At 37.6% G+C, this 23,318-nt stretch overlaps 1 protein-coding gene across 3 annotated transcripts in view; it reads right to left on the bottom strand.

Moving 5' to 3' along the window:
• The window catches only part of COL25A1 (collagen type XXV alpha 1 chain), a 530,060-nt gene that overhangs the window by 107,708 nt on the left and 399,034 nt on the right, over window positions 1-23,318 (bottom strand). For all 3 annotated transcript variants that reach the window (XM_070047775.1, XM_070047774.1, XM_017347366.3), the window contains exons 10-12: window positions 21,898-21,933; window positions 5,257-5,283; window positions 3,174-3,218 (exon numbers count right to left, since the gene is read on the bottom strand). In XM_070047775.1, the coding sequence (XP_069903876.1) occupies window positions 3,174-3,218; window positions 5,257-5,283; window positions 21,898-21,933 (108 nt within the window). The remainder of the gene's footprint in view (window positions 1-3,173; window positions 3,219-5,256; window positions 5,284-21,897; window positions 21,934-23,318) is intronic.

The following is a 23,318-nucleotide window of genomic DNA, read 5'->3' as shown; positions in this document are numbered from 1 at the left end:
AGGAGACCCAGAGAGAGAGGTCTTCCATCTGCTGGTTCACTCCCCAGTTAGCTGCAACGGGGCGGAGCTGCGCCAATCCGAAGCCAGGAGCCAGGAGCTTCCTCTGGGTCTCCCACGTGGGTGCAGGGGCCCAAGGACTTAGACCGTCTTCTACTGCTATCCCAGGCCATAGCAGAGAGCTGGATCAGAAGTAGAGCTGCTGGGTTTTGAATCGGTGGCCAAATGGGATGCCGGCGCTTCAGGTCAGGGCATTAACCCGCTGCGCCACAGCGCCGGCCCCCTCCCTCTGCCTTTCAAATCAAATGAAAAAAAGAAAAAAAAAACCCCACAAATTCTAGAGACTCAAAATATTGTATGTGCTCCAGAGCATTATGCCTCTTTAACTTTCCTCCTATTGTCTAGATGATCCTCTGTCTCTGTGAAGAGACTCAGATTTTTTATACTTTATTTTTGCATCAATGATATAACAAATATTATCCATGTTAAATAAGACTATGATAATACACAGTTTTCAGTTTAGCTCTATGGAGTATGAAAAACAAACTGTATTTTGCTGATATTTTTATTAAAGCTTAAATCATTTAGTTTCCCTAGATTTTATAGAAAATATTTTCAGAAATGGCACAAATACATATAACAAGACACAAATCTGCAAATATTAACTGTCTGCTTCCTTGAAATATAATTTAAACTTGGTGACTAGGACAAGAAAATGTCACATTCCTTTTTCTTTCTAAGGAAATTACATATTTCCTTTCAAAAATAAAGAATATGTTGTGTCTGAAAGAGTATATGTGACAGCTTTAAAGTTGTTTTGTTTCAGGTTATAGGTTCCTATAAATTTTCATGATTGTCTCAAAGTTGAAGAAAAAAAACATGAAAGTGAAAAATTAATCTTATATAAGTTTTTTTCTCATCAATGCTAAAAATTATATTTATGCTATATCTGTATTTGCTTTTTTAAAAAAATATTATCTTGAGTTATATAATGTAAAAATCCATCCTAGAATGGATGCACTTTCAAATTTTTGCACAAGCTTTCCTCCATAACCTGCAGTTTTGTAAACAAAAAGTAGATCTTCTGTCTTTACCAGGATTGTGAAGCAACGGGATACATGGATACCCATTTTCCTAAGTGGGAAGGGGACCTCACCACGGGCAGTTAACTACTGATGAGCATGCGGGCTGTGGTGACCATAAGCCTTGGTGAGAGGGAGCTCATTCTGGAAATAGCCTCCTTTAAAACAGATTAAGCAAAATGTCTGAATTTCATAGAAATGAAGTAGAGAATTTAATAAGAATATCAAACAAACATGATTGTAAAGGCTTTCAATTATTTTCTCATTTAATCTTCAAGTTGACCCTGAAATTAGGAACTGCTATTGTCCCCTCTTACAGATGAGCAGACTGAGGCCACAGGACTTGAGGACTTTGTTGAAATTCACATAGCCTCTAAGTGGCAGATACTTGCTCTTAGATACCTGATAGGTTTAATATTATGGTTGTTTATTTCTTACTGATAGAGAAGACACAATGGAAAAGGTCTTGAGGAGGTTACTCCCAGTCAAAGTTGGGATCCTTAGGATTTCGGAACGTGATTCAGGGTTCATGAATTTAAAACACTCTGGGGAGACAAGCTCATGGGTGGGTTACAGGATTTCACAAGCTCAGGCCAAGTGCCATGTCAGCTTCCTGGCTCCTGGTAGATGGGCCTAGCCCTGGGCTCTGTTGGATGCCACAGTGGCTTGCCTGGTATCTGTGTAGGTTCCCGAATGGTCAGGGGCACGGAGGAGCAGAGAATACCAGACTTACCGATGAGATGCTGCAGATGCTGTGTCCATTAGTAAGCATGTTGCATGAGTAAATGTACATATGTGCATAGACACATGCATGAAGACTTGCAGTGTTTTCTTAAAATTTTATTTTACACCCCCACCCCCCCATTATTAGCAGTACAATAACGATAAAAGTTTAGTACCAGAGCTTGGCAAGCCTATTTGACTCCTAATTTTGCTTCACAGTAAAATGATCTTGCTTCTGGACTCAGAAGGTTTTAATAGATTCCCTCTGCGAAAATATCTTTCCTTAACTAAAGAAATAATCCAGAAGATTTTTACCAAGGCTAAAATAAACTAGAGCACATTTGTTCATCACAATGGATTTTAAACATAGCACTTTCCCCATCCTCTGTATATTTATGAGAAAGACATGGCCGTATCATATACATAACATCAAAAAGTAATACATCCTAAATACTTAAAATGGAATATTTTCTAAGAATTTCTTTTCTTTAATCCATTTTTTAATTTTTTCTTTGACAGGCAGAGTTAGACAATATGAGAGAGAAAGAGAGAGAGAGACAGAGAAAGGTCTTCTTTTTTCTGTTGGTTCACCCCCAAAATGGCCGCTACGGCCAGTGCGCTGTGCCAATCCAAAGCCAGGAGCCAGGTGCTTCCCCATGGTCTCCCATGCAGGTGCAGGGCCCAAGCACTTGGGCCATCCTCCACTCCCTTCCTGGGCCACATAAGAGAGCTGGATTGAAAGAGGAGCAACCGGGACAGAATCCAGCGCCCCAACCGGGATTAGAACCCGGGGTACCAGCGCCGCAGGCAGAGGATTAGCCAAGTGAGCTGCACCCTCTTTAATCCATTTTTAAAGATTAAACTAACTTGATCATTTCACTGTAGTTTTCCTGTATTTCAAAAGTATATGTAGCATTTACATAAGCTCATAAAGTTATCGTTGACATCACTGACCAGAATAATTTTGTGATTTTAATGCTCTCTAAATTATTTTTTAAAATACTGTATTTTGGGGACAGCGCTATAGCACATTAGGCTAAGCCTCTGCGGGGCTGGCATCCCACATGGATGCTGGTTCATGTCTCAGCTGCTCCACTTCTGATCCAGCTCTCTACTAATGGACTAGGAAAGCAGTGGAAGATGGCCCAAGTGCTTGGGCCCCTGCAACAGTGTGGGAGACCTGGAAGAAGCTCCTATATCCTAGCTTCAGATTGGCCCAGCTCAAGCCGTTGCAGCCATTTGGGGAGTGAACCAGCAGATGGAAGACCTTTCTCTCTGTCTCTCCCTCTCTGTCTGTAATTCTACCTCTCAGATAAATAAATAAAAATAAAACCTTTTTTTAAAAAAAATACCGTATTCCATTGAATTCACCTTTTGTCCATTTGTTCCTGGAATTCCAGGTGCTCCAACTGAACCCTAAGGAGACATAAGATTAAATTAATGTCTTACAAAGTATTTCAATCTATTGCATGAATTATGGCAGCCACAATTTTACCTTGCTAAAACAGGGTAAATGGAGATGATTACAACTGGGAGATGATGTTTTTCAGATCTCAGCCACTGTGCTCAAATAGTAATAATGTAGGCAGACTCCTCAAGCTTCCCCAGAAGCTACAGAGCACAACTCATTTCTCAACTACACACTTATTCCTAAAATGATTTTAAATAAATTCACATCAGAAACTGAGATTTTTTTTCTTTCAGCAGGCCACATAGCTCTATATTTTGCTGTTTTGAAGAAATAAATAGGTTTAGTTCCATCTGGAAAAAGCCTAGCAGTAGCAGCAACTCTTGACTTTCATGAGTGTAAATACCATAAAATGAAAAGTAACTAAACTAACAACCTTGTTGTCCACAACTAAATGAGGGACCCTTGCAAACCCCAGTGGGCAGAATTTGAAGCGTTTTCCCATTGGGCTTTCAGGGAGTATGTTTAAGTTACTAATGTGTGAATACACCTATGTCTTGGAGAGCAGAATTGAAAGGCATCACAAATGTTACATACTAGCCAGGCACAAGAAAACGTGTACCAAAGATTTTACAGGGCATGTGTGGTATGAGCACATGCATGTGCATGAACATACAATGGGGCAATTAGGAGTGGCTGAACCTAGAAGGAGTGAGAATAAGAAAGCTAATTACCTGAGCTAATACCTGAGAAAATTTGACATTTAAGTGGATTCAGAAAGAAACATTAGCCAATATTTTCAAGGAGTGATGTCATTTCCCTCCCTTACACCTCCTTTCAGGCTCTGGAGAAATCATTTTTAAATACAATGTACTCATTCTTCCTCTAGAACTAGAAAACAGATTTTTCTCGGTAGATGCATATTAAATTTCTTTAAATAATAACGGGGAAACGTTTTTGTAAAAGTTGCAGCAATAAGCTTAAAATTGCTCTAAAAACAGTCTACTAAAAAAAAGGAATAATTATATGCAAAACAAATTGAGGTAGTGAGTTCCTTACTGTGTTCAGTGATTGTACTGACTGGCAATTAAAGGACTTCCCGAAGCCTGAAGCAGTAATTTTATCCTGGACCAATGTGGATTAGGGTAGCTTTACAATTTCACACCCTGCTTAATAGAGATATTATTGCAAGGGACAAAGTGTTCCTACACACAAGTTGTCTCACAACTTGCTGGCTTCTACTTGGCTCGTGGTATTAGGTTTCAACAGATGCCACATGCCCAGTGCTTGGGGGATGAAAAGTCTCCATCTTTGATGGATTCCAAAAATAAATAATAATCACTTTTCCACCTGTTAGAATACAATTGTTTTATGTAGGCTAAATATCCCCTGATACCCCCTTGTAGGGTAGGAGATTAGGAGAGAATGGGGATTTAGTGACATTTGGTTGGCAGAGGGTCATCAATTTGCTATGGACATATTTACTATTACAGCACAGGTATAATTTTAGGAATCCTAGCTCTTCTCTATCAGAATATATCAGGCAATTCTGATGACTGATGTGGATAAAATAGAAACGACATTCAGGAAGTAGCTTTTCGGGTTATCTCAGCAAAGGATGACACTAATGGGTTGCTTGAATGTAGTGAACCAAGCCACAGTCAGATCCTTTGTTCTGGTCATTTCCACGGCCATTAGCAACCATATATTTAAGCAAGGCCACATGTTCAATTTGCAATGTCTTATGATCCTCTGCATTTTAAGTTTGGTCACAATGTTTTCCCAGTACTTGAGTTAAAAATTCAATAACCCTCGAGCTAACAGACAGCTTAAGGAGTCCGCTATGGATTTACTGAATTTGTAATAATGGAGTCAATTAGAAACCCAATGCTCACATGATATGACTGTATTATTAGCAAGCAGAATGTACAAACCAGACTAACTGCTTCAGCACGGCTTACAGTAGCTAGCACCAATCACCGTGCTCGCTGGCCCTCGGGCAAGGGGGGTATGATCACTTTCACAGTCTCCTATACAATACTCTACCTTTTGTCCTGGAGGCCCCAGAGGACCCTAAAAAAGAAAACAATTAAATTAATGTAATAATGTAGCCAGTTATGTTTAGATGACCAATGAAAACTGTTGTTTTGTAAGGTTCTCTTCGCTGTATTGAAATACGCTGACGTTTTGTACATCAAGGAAAATGAACATTTCCAGTTGAAAGCAAGACATAGGTCATTTCTCCTCTCATTCTCTTTTGAAGAACATTAAGCACATGAGTAGGATTCTGATGTTTTTCCCCACTTCCCCCATCCCCCTCCAAAAAAACCCACCAATCTTTGCTGTTCTAGTACATCTATGTCTTCAAATACCTGCAAAATCTATCACATCAGTCTCATTTAGAGGACTGGAGATACTTTTGTCATAAGCAGCTACAATGCAATGAAGTTCATCATTGTAGGTCGTCTGCTTCTGCAAAACTTCAGCAAATGGATTTGCAAAGGAATTAACTGAATCACATTATACACCATACATGAACATGCTTTATTCTGTTCTTCCTCTTCTGCAGTGTGGTCAATCAACCTGCACAAAAAATTGTTTACAGGGATGAGTGTTCTGGCGAAGTGGCTTCATCTGCCACTTGGGACGTCAGCATCCCTTTTCAAAGCTCCCCTTAGAGTCTGGCTACAATGCTTCCAACCTACCTCCTTGTTAATGTGCCTAGGTTGGAGCAGATTTTGGTCCAACTACCTGAGTTCCTGCCATTTACCTGGGAAACCCAGATGGAATTCATGGATCATGGCTTCAGCCTGGCTCAGCCATGGCAATTGCGGCCATCTGGGGAGTGAATGAATGGATGGGAAATATTCTCTTTCCTCTGTCTCTCTCACTCTGTCTTTCAAATAAATAAATAAATCTTAAAAAAAATACTTGCTTATAAACTAGGGAAGTTTGTCCAAGATTAGTATATGTACCAGATATGTACACATTAATATATGTACACATATGTACCAGAAGAGGGAACAAAACATGCTGCCAGCTGTCACTTAGACCATGATACTGGAGAAGGGAGAAGTAATATGTAGGAGATGAATGAGAATATTTACACAGAATGTGGAAATTTAACAGATTTTGGTTGAAAAATTGCTAAATCTCTAAAGTCAGTATTCAGATTCTGTTGGCCTTGCTTTAAACAAGGTATGGCTTTGGGACAGCAGAAAAGAACACATCTATTTTAAAGTAAAAATATTAAGCACTTTCCTCTGATTCTTTCACAATTCTTTCTTCCATTTCATCCTATCCTTTCACATACAAAGCTCTTTAGTCCACCATGATTAACCAAAGGTTTGTTTATTTTCAATGTGTGACATTTCAGTTAACCAGCATCTTGCATTCAGACCCTAGAGCACTAGGGTGGCCACTGCGGGAGGAACTGCCCACCCATCTTTCTCATTATTAAAAATATGCATGTTTAGTGACAGTCAGAGAATTTGCTACCCATGGTTCTTTTGTAATCCTCACAGGAAAACTAACAACTTCCTCCCAGAATCAGCCTTGGGTTAATGAATTTGCACTGTGCAAAAACAGGAATTTTTAAAAATTCTATGTAATTAACCAACCAACGTTTAATGAGCTTGTTATCTGGTGTATCTGTATGAATCAGACATTTTCCCTATCCATCTTCCTCTCTGTACTTAAAATTCTCCCTGTTTTAGATTTGGCAGAGAAAATAGAGCTTATCAGGTGCAAATTCCCATGACATCATATCTCTCATCAAACCAAACCTCTGTGGACTTTCCCATATCAGAGGAGGAAGAGTACCACCTCCTCCATGAGGTCCATTCATCCGGTAGACTCTGGAATGCATCCTTACCCATGTCCTCTGGGATATTCTTCAATCAATTATCCTTGCATCCATATCACAGCCTCTCCTTCTCCACCAGTTCCTTCCCCTTGCACATAAACATGTGCACTCATTTCCTCACTTGGGTAAATTGTTTGGGAAGTGAATGTTAATGCTAAGTAAAGGCAGAATATGGAGATTGGGGTGATAGGAGATCTGAGAATGAAGAAAAGGTTTGGGTTTTATCACTGTCTACGATTCCAGATTGTCTCTGGAGTATTTTACTGCTTAAAATGTTGATGTTAGAAAGGAAATCATGTAACAAGGACTGCATTAATTCAATGTTTAGACTGAGAATGTGTATGTTCAATTCACAAAGGTTTGTATCCCATGGTAAACCTTACTTTGCCACTTAAAAAATATTGTTTACTAAAATTGGATATTTCATTACGTTAAGGTATAATCCTGGAACTATTTCAAATGAAAATAAGAGTAGATTTTACATGAAAATTTTCACTAGAGACTAACATATCTTCTATTTTTAAAATCTGAACTCTGTTGCATGAGTCCATCAGATAGTCAGAGATCGGAAAGTCTCATCACACCTCTGAAATACATAAAATTATATAGCTGCATATTTTAATGCAATAGTTAGTGTAAGTCAAAGGATGGCTATAAAGAAAATAAATACAATGTTTTATCTCACACTTAGGAAATGATTGCTGTGTTTGGCAAATCCCAAAAATAAAAGCAATTTTTAAGTTTTAACATTCATTTTGAATTGTGGAGTCTTAGATTATTCATAATTATACTGCCAAGGATATATTCTCTGCTGCCAAAACTGTATGTATATTTCTTTGATCTCACTGGCAGGAAAAAGGGGAAGGAGCCAAGGCGTGTACCGACTATTACTAGGAGAGAACTAGGAGTGGAGTGGAGTTGAATATAAGGCACAGATTCATAGTAGGTACAGACATCCACTCACACATATCCACACACGCTAGTTATTTCACAGAGCAAGATTTTAGCTATATCTATGTATTTTGAGTATATTTAGATTAATAATCCCATTATATGTCTGTGACATTATAGTAATTAAATTTAAGTTTACAAATTAAGATTTCCTTGCTCATAAATGAACTTTGAAATTGGGGTATGTTGATCCTAGTTGGTTGAGATATCTACATTTGTTTAGTTTTGTGGTTTCTGGTACACAAATAAATTTGTAAAATAATGGTCAAAATTTAGGACCATTCATTCATTTCTCTAACCTTTCTTAAATTTTTTTTTTTTTTTTTTTTTTGACAGGCAGAGTGGACAGTGAGAGAGAGATACAGAGAGAAAGGTCTTCCTTTTGCCGTTGGTTCACCCTCCAGTGGCCACCATGGCTGGCACGGTGCGGCCAGCGCACTGCGCTGATCCGATGGCAGGAGCCAGGTGCTTCTCCTGGTCTCCCATGGGGTGCAGGGCCCAAGCACTTGGGCCATCCTCCACTGTCTTCCTGGGCCACAGCAGAGAGCTGGCCTGGAAGAGGGGCAACCAGGAAAGAATCTGGCGCCCCGACCGGGACTAGAACCCAGTGTGTCGGTGCCGCTAGGTGGAGGATTAGCCTATTGAGCTGTGGTGCTGGCCTTAAATTTGTGTTTTCAGTGTGCTTAAGGACTTGGATGAAGAATATCATAAATTCATTATTCACTAGTCAAACTCAGTTTATTCTTCCTAAAATTAAACTCAATTCTGTATTCTAGTGTTTCAAGATTTCTAAAAAAATTCCATTATTGTTATCCCATGATTTAACAAGTTTGTATCAAATCATTTTTCAAAACAAGGCCATACTATTTTTTGGCCCATTTTTATTATTCAGTGAAGTGTTACTTTCTTAGATATTTTCTTGGAAAACACATTTGTAATTTGCATAAATTTTGTATATAATCAAGATTGAAAAATCTAATTTTTCAAGATAATATTTATATATTTATTTCTCAAGATTAAAAAATTATAAAACAGAGAGTACATATACATATTAGAACAGATTAAGTCATACTGCTTTAACTTCAGAAAAGTCAACTAAAACTTGAACCTTAAAATACACTCATTTCCATTCAGGTGATGTAAAATCTATGAATTTTTCATTGAAGGTTTTGTGTAAAACACAACTTTCATGAAGTGAATGATTTTATTCAAAAGATAAAAACCAAATGAATCACTGAAAAATTCTGTATGTACAGCAATAACCTTACTAATCTCCAGAGAAAGCTTTGTACCAAGTTTTGATGATCTTTCAGAAGATGACCATGGAAAGTGATGCAAAACAAATTTCAGATCTTACTTGCAGACAATATACATGATTTTATTTCCTATTTTCTCATATCCATGCTGTATTTCATAATATTCAGTATATGATGAGCAACTAATTAAACATGGTAGTTTCCATGTTGGTGGTTGTCTGTCTGAACCAAAAGCAGGTAATTCAGGTTCCAGAGAGATCTTTTACTCCTCCTGCTCTGAGTCCATCACACATTTCAGATTGTCCCTTTTGGCCTCACCTTCCTCTCCAGCCACATTACCACACTCTTGTTCAAACCCTCTTCTCCATCAGTTAACGAATGGGACATCCACCTAATGGCCATTCTGCTTTTTAGTTTCTTTCAATTCTTTAGGTACACTGCTGCCTGAGTGAGCTCCCTAAAAAGCTCAAAAGTTCATATATTTACCTTTGCTTAAATTTTCTTCAATCACTTTTGTCATAGCTTTTGAGAAGGGTTCAGGCTTTGGAAAGAGCAGGAGTTCAGGGGCTGGTGCTATGGTGCAGTGGGTTAAACTGCTGCCTGGATATTTGCATCACATATTGGCACTGGTTTGTGTCCTGGTTGTTCCATGTCTGATCCAGCTCCCTGCTAATGCACATAGGAAAACAGTGGAAGAGCCCAAGTGCTTGGGACTCTGCCACCCACATGGGAGACCCAGATGAAGCTGCTGGCTCCTGGGTTTGGCCTGGCTGTTGTGGCCATTTGTGGATTGAATCAACAGTTGAAAGATCTCTGTCTCTCCTTCTCTAACTCTACATTTCCAATAAATAAATAGATCTTAAGCCAGGCTTCCGCATCTCTATACTGGTAAATGTTCCTCTAAGGGGCTTTCTTCTCTCTGGTTCTCTCTCTTGCACCTACTCCCTAATTCAGGGTTCACTGTTCCCACCCCTATTGTTGAAGTTAGGTCTCTGTATTTGGTTCTTTCTGCAAAGCACCCTTATGATAGCACTCTTTTATACAAGTCACCAGCAGTAACTGGTTACTTTCTTCACTTTAAATGTCTTTTTATTTTAAAGATTTATTTGAAGGGGGTGGGGGAGAGAGACAGGGAGGGAGAGAAAAGAGGGGGGTGGGGGGAAAGGGAAAGAGGGGGAGACGGGGAGAAGGGGAGAGCTACTGGTTCACTCCCCAAATGGCTGCAACAGGTGGAGTTGGGCTCCATTATGCCAGTCCCCACTTTAATGTCTTTAACCATGCAGAGTAGCTGGCACATAGTTAGTGCTCAGTAAATCCTTTTTGGGTTCATTCACTTAATAGTTGTTGAATACCCACTGAGTGCCAATGTTTTAAGTATTGGGAAGATAGCAGTCAATACAATGAAACAGAAATGTGTACCTTCTTGGACTCTAGAGTAAAGGGAGAAAGACAATAAACAGAAAAATAAAATATGAAGTTGTCGGGAAGCAAGTGGTGAAACAAAGAGGGAATAGGTATTGGGAGAAGGAGACGTAGGATTTTACAAGGGAGAGTTGGTGAAGGCCTCAGTGATAAAGTGACTCTTGAACAGATCTCACAGACAGCAGGTATATGGAAGGGGGAAGAAGTTCCAGGCACAGGGGGTAGCAAGCACAAAGGCCAAGAGTTGGTCACAGGCTGAGTGTGTTCCAAGAACATCAAGGGGGCTATAGATGGATGGTCCAAAATGGAAATATGGATGGGGAAAGGGGATTGTCTTTGTATGGCCTCAGAGGTGCTTGTAAGTGCAACAGAATTTACTTTGAGTATAACAAAAATTACGGGAATGAATAGGTTAATAGAAAAGTCAGTGCCGTTATTTTCTTTCTTATACCTTAGGCAACAATGTCTCAAAATAGGAGTGGCTCTTTGTTCACCTGAGTCGTTCTAGTGCTATTGGCCTTTTCTAATAGCCTGCAGATTACCTCCAAGATTCCTAGTGTAGGAATTCAGTTCATGGTATCTACATTAAAATAGCAAAGCAAAAAACCATCTTATTTACTTGCTATCGCTAAACCAAGAGTGCTATATATGTGCAGGCTTAAGGTGTCTAAAGTACTCCAGAAAGTCATTGTGCAAACAGTACATAGAATTACCAGTCCAAGTTAATCTTCAAAGCAGGGAGGTAAGAAGTGAGCAATTCCATAAAAATTATCCATTGGCTGCACTTTATAATTTATACTTTCTCCCTTCTGCCCCCACCCCTACCCCGACCCCCACAAGCCTTTTCCTTGATAGACCAGGGAATGGAAAAAAAATTAATGAAATTTTCTGACACTACCAATGTTAGCACAAATTTGATTGAGGTATTAATTACTTAAACAGGATGCAAACTTTTTAAATGATGTGCTTTAGGATGTCTCTTGGGAGGTGTTCCAAGGCAAGTTCTGGTTGCCTGCTATTAGGAAATGATGTAGGGGGCGGACACAGTTCCTGTTCTGTCCCTGTTGGCTAACAGTAAAATCCAAGTTCTGAAAGCTGCTGGTCATTTCTAGATACAAGAATATACAACAAGCTTCTGGAATAAAAAACACAGGGAACAAAGGGAGGTGGTCCATCTGCGAAGGGTAGGATAAAAGCCAAAAACTGTAAAGGCATTAAAAACATTTTTTTAAAGAATTTTTTTCAGGACTTAATAAAATTTGGACAAATTGAACAAAACACTTCTTAAAGTCTGGCTCCACAGGGAAGAATGTTAACACATACACTCTCACTTATGGGGCCATGAAACACTAGTGCCAGACATTCTTAAGGGTTTGATCTAACAAACTTTAATTACAACTTTTTGAAAGATATTAATTGGCTCAAATGTATCACAAGATCATCAAATATATGAATTTGGTTTATAAAGAGTAAGAGGAAATTTGAAACAATGGAAATTTATCTTTAGAAGGAATCATTTACTATATATTTATATAAATTCTGTGTTTACCTTGGACATTTGATGTGGGAAGGCTAAGAAACAAACTCTAGCCACTGTTACATATCTGTCTGGAGTATAATTCAAGTGATACTGTATAAGATTCAGATTTCATAGCTTAAGTGTATGGAAATGCCAACTACAAACTATGGGAAATATTTAGAGTATGAGAGTGTGCCGAAATGTTTTCAATATAAAAGTCAGTGATGTGACTGAAGTGGGTGTGAAGGGACAGAGCATCAACAATAGCAAGATAGCACTGAGATGCAAGAGCCTCATCTCTTGTTTCAAGTCTTTCCTGGAGACTGCCTTCTGTCACAGTTAATCATTTATTTTTTCCCAAGCAGCCCATGTCATCCATCTCCTATTAGTCTTTGCTCCAAGTTTTTAATCATTCTTCAAGTGTCCACACTCATAACTCATTTCCTTTGCAAACCTTTGCCAATGTACCCAGACAGGGCTTGTTTTTACTGTTTCTCTAGAACATTTCATCTGACTATACTATGCTTTACTATAATAATGCATTTGTAAGCCCAGTCGACTAGGCAGCAACTTCCTCAGGTCACATATTTTACATCTTCAGCACCTAGGTTAGTGCCTAACAAATTATTGTTGGTGAAATTGAAACAGTGATTAAATATAAAAGTTATTAAATTCCACTTACCTATTCCACCATTATTTTACCAAACATCACACCCCTACAACTGCAAAGAGCTCCTATTTTAAGGCAGTTGTTTCTGTTCAAGTATCTGGGGATTTTGTTTCAATAACATCACTTTGTAATTTCTACTATTTGAGCAAGTCCCTCTAAAATCTAGAGCCTATAGATAAGATGTTCTGTTATTGTATTTATTCATGAATGCTAGATGAAAGAAGTTCTAAGTGGATCGTTACACTTTAAAAGAAAATTCCTTCTGACTTCCCTATCTCAGATGCTAACTTTTTGTAGAAAATATTAAACCAGGGTGATTAATTTACTATTGTCATTTCTCAAAATCATGAGGCTATGACCTTTTTAAGGGAGGTCTCATAAAGCTCAGGAAATTAAAGAAGTTATACATTTTTCTCACCACTTGACAAAACCCAATGCTGAATATTGAGCATTAAGAATCACTAGCAGACGAAAGACAGATCGAGGTATGTGGAAATCTACATCCTAATCAGGTTCAAAAACAGACTCTACCTCACCTCTCACCAGATATCCACAGTTGAAATGAACTCATTCCATCCCTTCTAAATATTTAATAAATTATTTCTTATTCTGGAACCCAAATGGAAATGACCCAAAAAGAAAGAAAAATTAACAGGCCCCTCTGCCCTCTGTGATTGCACATACTTCCCTTGTGTACTATAAAGGGGAGAAATTTATGGTTCACAAAAGCCTATCACCCTACACAACACTCAGTAAAAAATATTTCTATTGAGTAATGTTAAGTGCTTTTCCTATTTTAAATCAACAATGCTCAGAAACACTGGCTGCTAGAATTTAAATATCCCATGCTCCACAGAAGGTCTTAAATTTAGAACTATAATATATACTCAAATACTGTTCAGATCTGTTTTCTATCTAGATAGATCAATGCTGTCAAATGGAAATTTTTGCAATGACAGACACATTCTATATTGCTCAATGCAATAAGATAGTCACTAACCCATATGACTATTGGGTACATGAAATGTGCGTAGTGCGATTTTTAAGAACTTAATTTAACTTTAATGAACTTACATGGAAACTGAAATTGCCATATACAATTTGTATTACTGGATAGTATAGACTATAAAACATATAAGACTGCAATTAGGTGAATTGGACTGTAATGTGCCTTTTCCATTGCTTTGTGACCCTGGCCAAGTAGCATTTTTATCTGTAAAGTGATAAACTAAGTGATTCCTAAGATTCCTTCTAAATCTTTTATAGTACGCTTAAAAAATAACCACATCATGTGACTAGAAATTGATGCAATTACTTGTCCGTTGCCCACATGAAATTATTTTGTTTAATACCATGCATATTCATGAGCACTTACATACTTCAAGTTCTCTCTAATACATGAATAAATATAAGAAGATATAAAGGAAAAAGTAATTTGTCATTGTTTTTATCCTGTCTAATATATTGGGTGCAATGACATCAGTTGGAAGAAAACTGTAAAGCTGATTTCTTTATATTTATACCTGATTTATTGATTCACTTCATTCAGCTTATCAAATTCTCTAAGTACCAACAGCTATTATATGATGTGATAAATGCTGTGGATGAGGGGAAAGCAGTTTCTAACTTAGCTTGTGGGAATGTGAAAGAATGTGTGTGTGTGTGGATGTGTGTGGATGTGTGTAGTTTTCTCAAAGGAGGTGACCAAGGCACAAGTCTATACTTTGGGCACTAAAGCCCTGAACTTCTCTGACCCAATGTTTGAGCTCACTTCAAAGACTGTGGGTTGTCTCTTTCCTAGGTCTGCTTTTCCTGAGAGTGAATCACTGGTGTACACAACAACCAATTGGAAAGGGCACAAAGAGGTGGATATTTTGAAGGACATGGGAAAGATCATGAAGATCCAAGAACCCGAGTCCTACAGAGTTGAGGAATGGAGGAAGGTGTGGGAGATACAAGAATCAGGCCAGGGGCTGAGACTGGAGCTGCCTCTGAACGCACTCTGGGCCACATACTCTGACTTTATACTCCAAGGAGGCAGAAATTCTGGATGTAAACTTTCCAAATCTTTATGAGACTAAACCTGTGAAGATTAAGGGATACAATCTATTTTACTTAGTTTATTAGCATGGTTTACAGCTTTTCAATATTTAAACATTTTATATAAGGACTTACATTTGTCCTCCACTACAATTTGCCCTAAATCTGCAAATATAAATGAATTTAAAAATAATTATATTTCATTTTGAAAAATTTCTTCTTCATCTAATGGTGAAACATGAAAATTTTATGAATTAATTATTATTTTATTAACATCTTCAGATAAGAGGTATGTATTTTCCTTCAACATAGCTATAATAGGTCAGATTCTAAAGTTAACAGAAATTATACCTAGAGAAGTTGATTATGTTCCAAGGAGATAATATTTAAAACTTTCTCCAATTAAAACATGAGTGTTGATATTAACACACATAACAATAAAAGCAATATATGTCTGTGCATCTATAATGAAGAAATAGTAGGATGATAGGACCGTTGAAAGTGGACATCTCTGTTTAGATGAGGATCCTAAGGCATAGATCCTTTTTTGTTAAAGAGTTTTTCTCAGTGATGTTATTTCTTTCACATGATCCAGAATTATGGTTTTTAAAAGAGTTTTATTTATTTGAAAGGCAGAGAGAGAAACAGAGAGACACACAGAGAGATCGCCCTCCTTTTCCATCTTCCCCAACAGCTGGGACTGGACCAGGTCAAAGTCAGGAGCCTGGAACTCATTCCAGCTCTCCTCCATGGTGGTAGGAACCCAAGTACTTGGGCCATCACCTGCTGCTTCTCAGGCAGTGTATTAGCAGGAAGCTGGAACGGAAGTGGAGGTGGGAGACTTGATCCCAGGCACACCAGTGTGGGATGTGAATATCCCAAATGTGTCTTAACTTTGTGCATCACAATGCCTATTTTCAGATATCTTAATTTGTCTAAAATAATATAGCTTATTAGACCTCCAACTGAAATAATGTAAATATAGTTAACAACAGAGCTAATTCACATTTTGTTTTCATTAGGAAAAACAAAATAGTATAATGAGAGAATACAGTCACCTACTCTGTAGGTGACTATCTTTCTGCACTTACATGGTTTGATCATACTTCTAAATCACTGTTGAAAATGTTCCTCCCGGGGGCCAGTATTGTTGTGCAGCTGCTTGTGATACCAGCATCCCATAGTGGAATGCAAGTTCATGCCCCAGCTACTCTGCTTCCAGGCAAGGTTCCTGCTAATGCACTTGGGAAGGCAGGGGAAGATGACCCAATTCCCTGCACCCATGTCAGAGACCAGGATAGAGTTCTTGGCTCCTGGCCTCAGCCTGACCCAGACCTGGCTGTTGTGGCCATTTGGGGAGAGAACTGCTGGATGCAAGACTGGTATCTCTGTCTCTGTCTCTGTGCATCTCTGCCTTTCTAACAAACAAACCAACAAAAATGCTCCCCCCAACCCGCCCCCAGCAAACATTTTGTTTCTAGGAGACAGAATTAGCTTGAAAAGTAAGTCAAATGTTCTTCTCCATTACCATACTGGTATGAACTTCAGGTACCTCTAGAGAGCTCTGTGCACACAAGAATCATCACAGGGAGTCCACAGGGCATCTAGAACGGACAGCAGGATAGTAGCCAGGGAAAATGGAGATATCACTTGTCTACTCTCTCCAAGTCCATTTGGAAAACAAGACACATTTCACCATGGACAACCACAGAGGTGGGATGGGCTGTGTCTGTGTGGTGTTTATATGTACTTCATGGACAATCAGATTAATAAGGACAAGAAGGCATTAGAATTGTAGTTAAGGCATCCCAGCAGGCAGAATACACAACAGAAGTACATGTTTTACCAAACCAGACTTCATTGTTAAAATATAGTCTAATAACTACAGTAAGATGATGTTCATCATTTTGGTTATTTGTGGTTTGAAGGTTTGGGGTTTTGCTTTCTCTGTCAGATCAAAACCAGGGAGAAAAGTCTACTATTGCCTCTGAAATATTGTCTGCCATCTGTTGATTAATATAGCAGACAGATCAAGTTCAATTAAGTGAATGGGTGAGTTTTATCTACCTGTAGGATGGCCATACATTACAATTGAATATATTTAAAGTAAAGCTTTGTGATCTTCTGTATATTAAGATAATCGAAAATGAATCTTGATGTGAATGGAAGGGGAGAGGGAGTGGGAAGGGGGAGGGTTGTGGGTGGGAGGGACGGTATGGGGGGGAAAGCCATTGTAACCCATGAGTCGTACTTTGGAAATTTATATTCATTTAATAAAAGATTAAAAAAAAATAAAGTAAAGCTTTGAATATCAGTTTTTCCAATTTTAATTTAAATGAAGTAGGAACAATAATCTATGCTTATTCTATTAACTAACATTAAACACAATATTATGCTCACTTGACCAACATGCATTAAATGTGTCTGCAGGCATAATTAAACTAAAAATATCTAAAAATTCTTCAAACACAAGTCCAAATTTTACTTTCAGGGATGAATAGTAAAATTTTTATGAATTTTGAACTCTTTCATATGCATACATATACTCTGAGATACCACCAGAGTCCAATGAGTAACTTATAAATTATTCTTATAATTCAGAAAGAGATGAATGGTTATATTATTTACATATACTTGGGGGAAGAGAGAGGCAAAAATAAGGTTTTGAGGGAAAGAGATATGATCCATGAAATCTAGACACTTTGGACCAAAAAAAATAGTATTCAGGAAATTGGGGATAATTAGTATATTTTTAAAAATACTGTCTTTCATATACTGCATTTGTCAAAGAAAGAAATAGTAAACATCAAAAGGAAAGATACTTCCAAAATACTATTTAAATAACTTTAAATGTCTGAAGAACTGAAAGATACCACCTGTATTAGGATTCAGAACTTCAGCACTTCCAATTTCTGCCCTTGGTTTTATTCTTGATTCTCATTTTTAAGACTGGTTCTTTCCGTATTTGGACAGTGTCAACTTTAAGCTCAAGATTCTCCTAAATCTCAAACTGAACTTCTCAGAAAACCCGAAGGTCACATTCACAGAACAGATGCAGAGCGGAATTAAATGAATGGGGCACTGCTTGAGCGGCAGCTTTTCTTTTTTATTCTATCATAGATGTGGTTAATCCTCAGATGATTATTTTTGTAATATAAACTATATATCCTGGATTATAAAAACTAATTCCTTGACACACTCTGTAAATGCTTTTGTAAGAGCTAATTTTAGATTGTTTCTAACTTCATTTCATCATCAGAGACATGCTACATTTATAAAAATTCTCTGGTGCCTCTTCAGAATCTCTTGTATGCAAACAGTCTGTCACAACACAAACTAACAAATGTTTAACTAATGTGGAAAAGAGAACGGTGATATTTATTGTCCTGCTTTTTAAGTGTTGAGTGAGATGGGGAAAGTTAGGACAAATTGATAATATAAGATGATGTGATGTACAGGATAACAAAATGTAGGACAAAAACAATGAAGTGCACTATTAATTGCCAAATTTGACATGCTGTAATTTAATTGATACCTATTATTCAACTGTTATTACCCTTATATTTCACAGAGTAGCTTTTCTGAATGCTAATTTATAACACCTGCCATTTGTTCTAACAGTAATACTTTTTATTTTTGCAACTTTTTGTAGTCCATAAAACATTTCATATCAGTATTTCACATCAGTGACTTAGGTAGAAATAGGAATGTACCTACCCTTTTTAGATAGGTAAAACCAATCACAGAACACAGTCATATTCTTACATATTTCTGAGAGTAAACTGATATACATTTTCTCCCCACCAGACCTGGAGTTAAAACACACTCATGCAATTTGAAAGAAAATTTCTAAGGACATTTTTTCCTTTGTGAAAATTGCAATTATATTTCCAGCATTCTCTTCTCTCTTTGAGATAGGTTAAAATATACAGGTGTGATTCAAATTAACAATCAGAAAAAAGTAGTGTTTTAAAAAATGATGGGTTTTCTGATTACAGAAATATTTCATGTTAAGGGAATATAAAATATAGAAATTCAGTTTGCGGGAAGAGGAATTAGGTGATTACATTGTTTTACAAAAAAACTCTGAATAAGATTGTTTTAAACAGCAAACTTCCCCAGCACATTTAAAATATGTTGATTTATGAAAATCTGATTCATACAAAACTTTACAGGAATACATCTGTTACATAAATCCATGCTCACCTGTAATTTACTCTAGAGAGAATGACTGAGTGATAATAATAATAACATACTCACATAGTTCTTCATTATATATTTTAAAGTTCTTTCCTCTAATTTATTGCTTTTGTCTTTGGGAACCTTCTAGGGCAGGCAGAGAGCATATTATCCTTTCTTTATGGATGAGATATTGAGAGGTTAAGTGACTTGCCCAAGGTCAGACAGGCATTCATTCATTTACTGCTCTGAGTGATGTAGTTTTCACAGAGTCGTCAAGGAAGTAAGCTTCTTCCTCCTCCCCCCCTTTTTTTTCTTTTAGCCAGCTGTGAAGGCTATTAAAACAGAGCTGGATGATCTCACAAATACAATGCTGAATGAAGGAAGCCAGACACCAATGTGTACATACTGTATGATTCAATTAATACAAGATTCAAATGCAGGCAAAACTAATCTGTGGTGACAGAAGTCAGAATGGTGGTAGTTACCTTCGGAATGATGGCTGAAGAGTAAAGGGAGGTTTAATAACGTTCCAGTTGTTGACCCCAGGTCTATGTAGTTATGTGCACTTGTGGAAATTCACCAAGAGATGCACTACCATTTGTCTGCTTTTCTTTATATGTATTATGGAAATTTTCCCTTAAAATATTTTATAAAAATAGTTATTTTTAAATGTACCTTAGAAGATCATTAAATATACATATCCTTGGATCATATGTGATTTCAATTAAGTTAACCTGTATTTTATAAATAAGAATTTGAACAGAATCTCAAGTTTAAAGAGAGAAAAGAAAAGGTTTATAGAAAAAATATCCATTATTAGGGCTGGTGTGGTGGTGTAGCAGATGAAGTTGCTGCTGGTGATGCGGGCATTCCATCTGGGCGCCAGTTTGTGTACTGGCTGCTCCACTTTCCATCTGGCTCCCTGCTAATGTGCCTGCGAATGTAGCCCCTGCATCTGTGTGGGAGACACGGAAGAAGCTCCGGTTCCTGGCTTTGGCCTGGCTGCGGCCATTGTGGCCATTAGGAGAGTGAGCCAGTGGATGGAAAGCCCTCTCTGTCTCTGTAACTCTGCCTTTCAAAGAAACACATCTTACAAAAAAAAAAAAAAGTGGAAAAAATATTCAATATTATATTCAACTGAGGAAGTGCCTATATGAAATGGGAAACTGGAACAGAATAAAATGATGCAATTTACTTAGGACTAGGTCAAACATTCATAACCAATGATATCAAACTAGGGATTATGGGAAAATGAGATTATGTTGTTATTCATATAGCATATCCTAGAAAGAAATTCAAGGAAGAGAATACAATTTAAAAATATACCCATTTCATTGTAGAATACTGTATATTAGGATACTATGTTGAGCACTGGGGTACAAAGCGAATGTCAATGCCAAAACTCTGGGTAAGAATATGCAGAGGGGAATACTTTTGAATCATTTTCCGGGGTAGAAATTACAGGTGTGTTCAACTGCTTATAGCAATTTCAAAATTTATATTGTAGTTGTTCAAGAATTCTTCATACTCTATATTCCATAATGCTAGGAAGTTATGCACTACTTCTAAGCAAAGTTACCCCCGAAGACAAATGTTTAATTTGTACATAGAATCTTTTAAAAAAAAAATCCATTATTGTACCAAAAATTATCTGTATAAATTATCTATCTTGGTATTGTAGGCCAGGAAGAGAGAGTTCCAGGTGGTGGGTCAGATGTGGTCCCCACGTGCTTTTATTTCACGAGATCTTGCAACAACAGCTCTATTTGCAGCTACCTGGGTGACTTTCTCCCGGGAACTGCTGAAGGCTTCCCATGTAGGGAGAAACCTTTGATCTTTAACCCATATGCACATTGGTTTCAATTCCTGCTATGCTCCTGTATATCTGTATGACCTAGGACCTAGCTAAATTTTTTTAAAAGTAAATTTTATGCCATGCTGCATATCACACAACATGCAGAATGGATGCTTTCAAACTTATTATGCACCCTGTGCAGTCTCTGGGCCCACATATTCGACTTCTAGGGGGAGCTCAGTGAGCTGTTCTCTGGAATTTGGGTCACTACAGAATTATGCTATTTCTCAGTGGTTCTCATACCATAAAGTATATTATAAAGGCAGCTTGAGAGACAGAGAGAAAGAGACAGGCGGTAATAGATTGAAGGCATCTGCTCTCCAGGGTTCAGCAGGCTGACCTAACATCTTGTCTACTGGCAAAGGATGAAGAAACATGAGGAACTGGGACTTGTATATCTATGGGGAAGTCCATGTGGAATCATTTCATCATCGTTTTTTAAGTGACTGACATTCAAAGGGCACAACTCTCTCCCTCTCTAGGTCGGGCTTTTCAACAACAGAAAAATTCCTTGAATCACTGGACAAGGTTTTATGCTAATTCACACTTAGCCACGCCTGAACACTTTGAAAAAGCATTTCTATTTGAACTAATAAGCATATCCTTAATTTAATTTCCATTACAACCTCACTGCTTAAATCACATTCCCTCCTTTGACCTTCTGCAGGGCCACTCTCCATCCTCCAACCAGGGATCTACCCTTTTCTCTCCTATATCAGTTCTGTACATGTGTAGGCTGGTGGCACTCAGCGTGTAGTAGAACTGCCATATTACTTTTTAACTCCTGCTCATTTCTACTTTCTTGTTATTGGTCATGACAGATACATATGTGTCAGGTAATCTTGACCATAACTTTTAATAACCTGATCTTCCATTGTTTTTAGCATTGAAAATGATAAACTGAATATGATAAATTGAGATACTTGCCATCAAGCCTTGTTCTCCTGGTTTCCCTGGTTCACCCTTAAAAAAGAATAGAAAGAATTTTAGCAATGCTATGAAAATTGGAAATAATTTCAGTCATAATTTTCTTTTTCCTACTACTCCCTGGGGTACACAAATGTTAACAATGTTTTTTTCAGATTAGATAGAGGAATATAAATATAGCTAAACTGAAAGACAACTGATATTCTTTCTTCAAATGAATTTTTTTTTAACTTTTATTTAATGAATATAAATTTCCAAAGTACGATTTATGGATTACAATGGCTTCCCCCCCATACTGTCCCTCCCACCCACAACCCTCCCCTTTCCCACTCCCTCTCCCCTTCCATTCACATCAAGATTCATTTTCGATTATCTTAATATACAGAAGATCAGCTTAGTATACATGAAGTAAGGATTTCAACAGTTTGCTCCCACACAGAAACATAAAGTGAAAAATAATAGATGATTTTTTTAAAATGATGATGAAATCAGATCAGACCTATTGTCATGTTTAATCCCAGTGAGAGTCAAGTTGGGAGTTGATAATTTCTTTTTCTTTTTCTTTTTTTTTCACAGAGGATCAGTTTAGTATGCATTAAGTAAAGATTTCAACAGTTTGCACCCCCATAGAAACACAAAGTGAAATATATTGTTTGAGTACTCGTTATAGCATTAAATCTCAATGCACAGCACATTAAGGACAGAGATCCTACATGAGGAGTAAGTGCACAGTGACTCCTGTTGTTGACTTTACCAATTGACACTCCTGTCTATGGCATCAGTAATCTCCCTGTGCTCCAGTCATGAGTTTCCAAGGCTATGGAAGCCCTCTGAGTTCTCCGATTCTTATCTTGTTTAGACAAGGTCATAGTCAAAGTGGAGGTTCTCTCCTCCCTTCAGAGAAAGGTACCTCCTTCTTTGAAGACCTGTTCTTTCCACTGGGATCTCACTCACAGAGATCTTTTGCCAGAGTGTCTTGGCTTTCCATGCCTGAAATACTCTCATGGGCTTTTCAGCCAGATCCGAATGCCTTTAGGGCTGATTCTGAGGCCAGAGTGCTATCTTCAAATGAATTTTATAAACATTTTAGGATTCATTAAAATTAGCCTAAGTCACCATGTCCTCTTTAAAATGAAATAAATATGATGACCTGGTGTCTTGCTTGTGAAAATACAGAACTTTCATAGGTAGGACAGAAATGTAATTGCTTTAAGTGTTAACAAACAATAAAAGGAACAGGAATTGATTGTGTATAATGGTCTTTTTGGATCAGTGATGGCTAAAGTAGTATGTTTCATTATAATTCATAGAAAAAATTCTGCTAGATCACACCATTGTCATCATTTTCTAATATTCAGATTAATATGGAACTGATTACCATGTTTTATTGTCATATTATATTGTAGTGCCAATATATAAAG

The sequence above is a fragment of the Oryctolagus cuniculus genome, chromosome 8, assembly GCF_964237555.1.
Source record: "Oryctolagus cuniculus chromosome 8, mOryCun1.1, whole genome shotgun sequence".
Taxonomy (NCBI): domain Eukaryota; kingdom Metazoa; phylum Chordata; class Mammalia; order Lagomorpha; family Leporidae; genus Oryctolagus; species Oryctolagus cuniculus.
Note: the sequence above shows the minus strand (reverse complement) of the source record. Positions and strands in the feature narration are given on the sequence as shown.